This window comes from Aegilops tauschii, chromosome 1, assembly GCF_002575655.3.
Source record: "Aegilops tauschii subsp. strangulata cultivar AL8/78 chromosome 1, Aet v6.0, whole genome shotgun sequence".
NCBI classification, from domain to species: Eukaryota; Viridiplantae; Streptophyta; class Magnoliopsida; order Poales; family Poaceae; genus Aegilops; species Aegilops tauschii.
Window position 1 is genome coordinate 54811483 of NC_053035.3, and position 3777 is coordinate 54815259.

The window sequence follows — 3777 nt, forward strand, 5'->3', positions numbered from 1 at the left end:
GAGCTAGTCAACTAGAGGCTTACTAGGGACATGGTGTTGTCTATGTATCCACACATGTATCTGAGTTTCCTATCAATACAATTCTAGCATGGATAATAAATGATTATCATGAACAAGGAAATATAATAATAACCTATTTATTATTGCCTCTAGGGCATATTTCCAACAGCCTCATCTACGCCGAAAGGTGGACAACTTGGTCGAGCCGCTCCTCTCCAAATACAGAGGGGAGACCCCTGCCCCTCGCCTTGACTCGAAAGGCGCCGAATCGTCGAAAGATGGAAAGGCTCACCATATAGTATGAATTGGACACGATTCTGGGCACCATGGGAAATTCTCAACATTATACGCCGCTGCATGAGGATAACCAAATGAATTGCCACACTGCGGCTCACTGATATGAACACGAAGAGGAAAAGTTGCACAAGGGCGCTGACACTGAACAAACGAGCAACGAAAGAGATGGAGCAACATTACTAGAAGCATATCAAGCCCGCATGAATCGAGTCCGTGCCCAAGCCACCGCATCGAGCTGCTGCTAGCAAAAGAAAGGAACCCTATCCCCTCCTTGCCTAAGAACTATGGTGCCACAATCGGCGAGCAAGCACACATAGATCAGGCTATGAACAGATCAAAAAGGAATGCGGGGCATCACTGCTGCATAGACAAAGCACCAAGCTTCACCTCCCTCGTTGATGACACAACCAACCCAATAGCCACCTCGCAATACCTCTGCACTCTCCTACCATGCCCAAGACTACACCTCTACACTCGAGAAACCTGGTGATTCTACAAACTATTTTAGTGGCTTATTTTTCCTAGGAACCTCATTTTCAAAATAGATTATATGCTAGTCGGTGTTTGGTGATTTCTAGAGCCTGTTTTTTTGGATGAAAGGGGGTTTATTTCATAATTACAGGGTTACAATCAAGAGGCAATAATTTCTCAATACATGAAGGTATGTGACCTAGCCACACCGCAGTGGTCTGATTTATAGAGCATGTTGACCACGTGTTTTGTTATGTCTCGAAAATAGAAAACCAAGGACAACGAAATCTTGCTGAAAATCGCACCCGTAGTCCCCTTTGGGCTTCCTCTGACCACACATACCACTCTACCACTTCAATTCAATGACGAACTCCACCGATACCGATACCAAACCTACCTTCAGATAGATCAACCACACGCATATGGTGAACGATACCAGGAGAAAGAGTATGATTTAGCCTGTCTTGGTGACATTTTGCATGCCTTTAGTTTTTTCACCATATCGGTGGGATATGCAAACGCGCCATAGAGGAGTAAGGGGGGCGAGCACAGAGGGTTGTGGGGATCGAGCCTAGCTAGAGGGTAGTGGTATGAGAGAGAGAGTGTCTTAGAGAGAGAGAGCGAGAGAGGGGGGGTGAGAGTGACAAGGGTTGACATTACAGAACTAGATGTATTCGTATAGGCCACATGAATATCGCACACTGTTGTGACTAATATATCGCAAAAACATGCTCATAAATTCTTGTGGTGTGCCTCGCAAAAACATGCTCATAAATTCTTGTTTTTTTAACACAGTACAGACGCAAGCGCTCACATACACGTGCATACACTCACCCCTATGAATGCACACACGCACACCCTACCCCTATGAGCACCTCCGAGAGACTAAGCTGGCATATCATCTTAAAATTTACGAAGTCACCGTAGGCACCTCGTCGTCGACAGGAACGTCTCCTTTCACTGAATGCGCATCGCCGGAAATCCTGAAATAAATTCAGGAATAAATGCGAGCACCAGGACTTAAACCCTGGTGGGCTGGGGATACCACAGTCCCTCTAACCATCCAACCACAGGTTGGTTCGCACTCATAAATTCTTGTTGGTGTGCCATGAGCCGCACCATGTGCTATAGTCTTCTGGGCCCACCACTTTGCAACATTGTAAAAATGAGTCATCGTGTGCCTTATCTTCTCCGCCCCCTCAACTCTGATTAGCCCCCTCAACAATCTTCATCAAGCTTCGCCACTACGTGCAAGGCCCATCGTTCTAGACGAAGAAGATGAGAGGAGATTGCGGACGATGCGGTGGAAGCGGTGGTGGACGACAATAAGAAGGCTACGGGCCCCCGCCGCTCGAAGCGCCTCCAAGGTCGTTGCGTCTAGGATGTTTAGGTGCTTCCAAGGTAGATTTACCCCCATTCTCCACCCCCTTGTACTAAAAAAAATATCACTATATGAACTCTAGAATCCATCGATACTGTGTCAAATCAAGTGCGCAAATCCAATCCCCCAACCCCCTTGTATTCAATCCTCTCCCTAACGCTCAAACCGAGTCCAAAAATCCAATCTAAAGCATGAATCGAATGCAGTAAATCAAAAGAGAGTGCAAGGGCTTCCCGCCATTGCCGATTTCTTGTTGGTGCGCTGATGAAACCAGTGATCGACTCCAGTGCTCACCTTGTAGTTCGTCACTCTGCAGCTCGCCGCTGCCGCTGTGAGAGTGAGGAGAGGGGAGAGAGAGCGGTGAGGGAAGGTGAGGGCAATTATGTCGCCGCTTCTAAAAACAACCCGACTTCTCGAGACCGCCTCCTCGTGTGCAGCCTCCGCCGCCCACATGCCATGAGTTGCATCACTCAGGCCTGGTTGTGGAAAAAATGTTGTTCTCTCGGAGGCAGGCCCAGAAGTGCTTTAGGATTCGTACAAGCCAGCTTTTTGATGCGATCCAACCATACTAACACCATAGGCACAACCACACATACCATCGGCATCCACAAATCTACCCACTACACTCACTAGTCAAGAGCAATCTCACTTCCTCTCGTACTACTCCGGTCGTTCTATGTCACTTTAAGCGTTCGTAACTCTTGACCAGTTATCGTGTATAGCAAGTAGGCAATGGAAGCGGAGGGGAGCGACCGCCAGCGTCGGCGCCAGAGAAGAATTCATGGCCGGAGGTCAGGAGGTGGTCGGCCTGTCGGAGGAGGAGGCCAAGAAGAAGATCACAGAGCACAAGCCCGACCCCAGCGTCCACGTCGTTCCGTCCGACGCCTTCGTCACCATGGATTACAACACCGGCCGAGTCAGGGTGTTCGTCGACTCCAACAACAAGATCACGAAAGCTCCCAGGATTGGCTAGCTAGCTGCGCTCTCATGCTTACGTTTGTAAGGATAAATCAGGACGTAATTCTGTCTAGCTGTACCCTGTAAACGTGTGTACTGATGTATTAGGAAGATGCTCCAGTGCGCCTAGATCTAATGTAGAGAAGATACAAAAGGAGATCAGGTTGGAGAATAGTAAATAAAGTAATGAAATACCGATACATGCAAGAAAATTTCGTGCAAATGTAGATTACGACCATATCACTAGCAGATTGGTGTCACTCTTCTGTTATTAAAAACAACAGGAGTGTTTCATGGTTCTGCCAGCATATTGCCCTGTAGATAGAAACGGAGCAGGCAGTACATGCATATTTGAAGGATAACTCAATCTAATCAAACAGAAAAAGCAGTCATGTATTCCTATTTGAGAACCAGTCATGCATTCATGATTCAGATTCCAGCACATGCACACACAAAAATAGTTCGAGTCTGAAGATTGGTCAGATTGGTTACTACTTCAGGTAGTCAGCGTTACAAAAACAAACAAACAAATAAATGCGAGAATGAAAAACCTGAGAAAAGATTGGTCAGATCAGGTTAACTGGGTTGAGTCATGGCGGTGGCGTGGAGAAGGTGCAGACCAGTGATGTGGACCCACAATGCAATGGTGCCTGCGCCGCTTCTGTCCGTGC

At 47.3% G+C, this 3777-nt stretch overlaps 1 protein-coding gene across 1 annotated transcript; it reads left to right on the forward strand.

Annotated features, from left to right (window-relative positions):
* The first annotated feature begins 2066 nt into the window (after window positions 1–2066).
* LOC141039286 (subtilisin-chymotrypsin inhibitor-2A-like) lies at window positions 2067–3122 on the forward strand. The gene is made up of 2 exons (XM_073506658.1): window positions 2067–2169; window positions 2872–3122. The coding sequence occupies exons 1-2, from the start codon at window positions 2067–2069 to the stop codon at window positions 3120–3122; spliced, it is 354 nt and encodes a 117-aa protein (XP_073362759.1).
* Window positions 3123–3777: the final 655 nt, after the last annotated feature.

Bases quoted from the DNA above. Each gene is read 5' to 3' on its own strand.
- LOC141039286 (XM_073506658.1), top strand. From the start codon at position 2,067: ATGCGGTGGAAGCGGTGGTGGACGACAATAAGAAGGCTACGGGCCCCC. The intron at 2,170-2,871 runs GTAGATTTACCC...TATCGTGTATAG, and splicing joins GATGTTTAGGTGCTTCCAAG to CAAGTAGGCAATGGAAGCGG.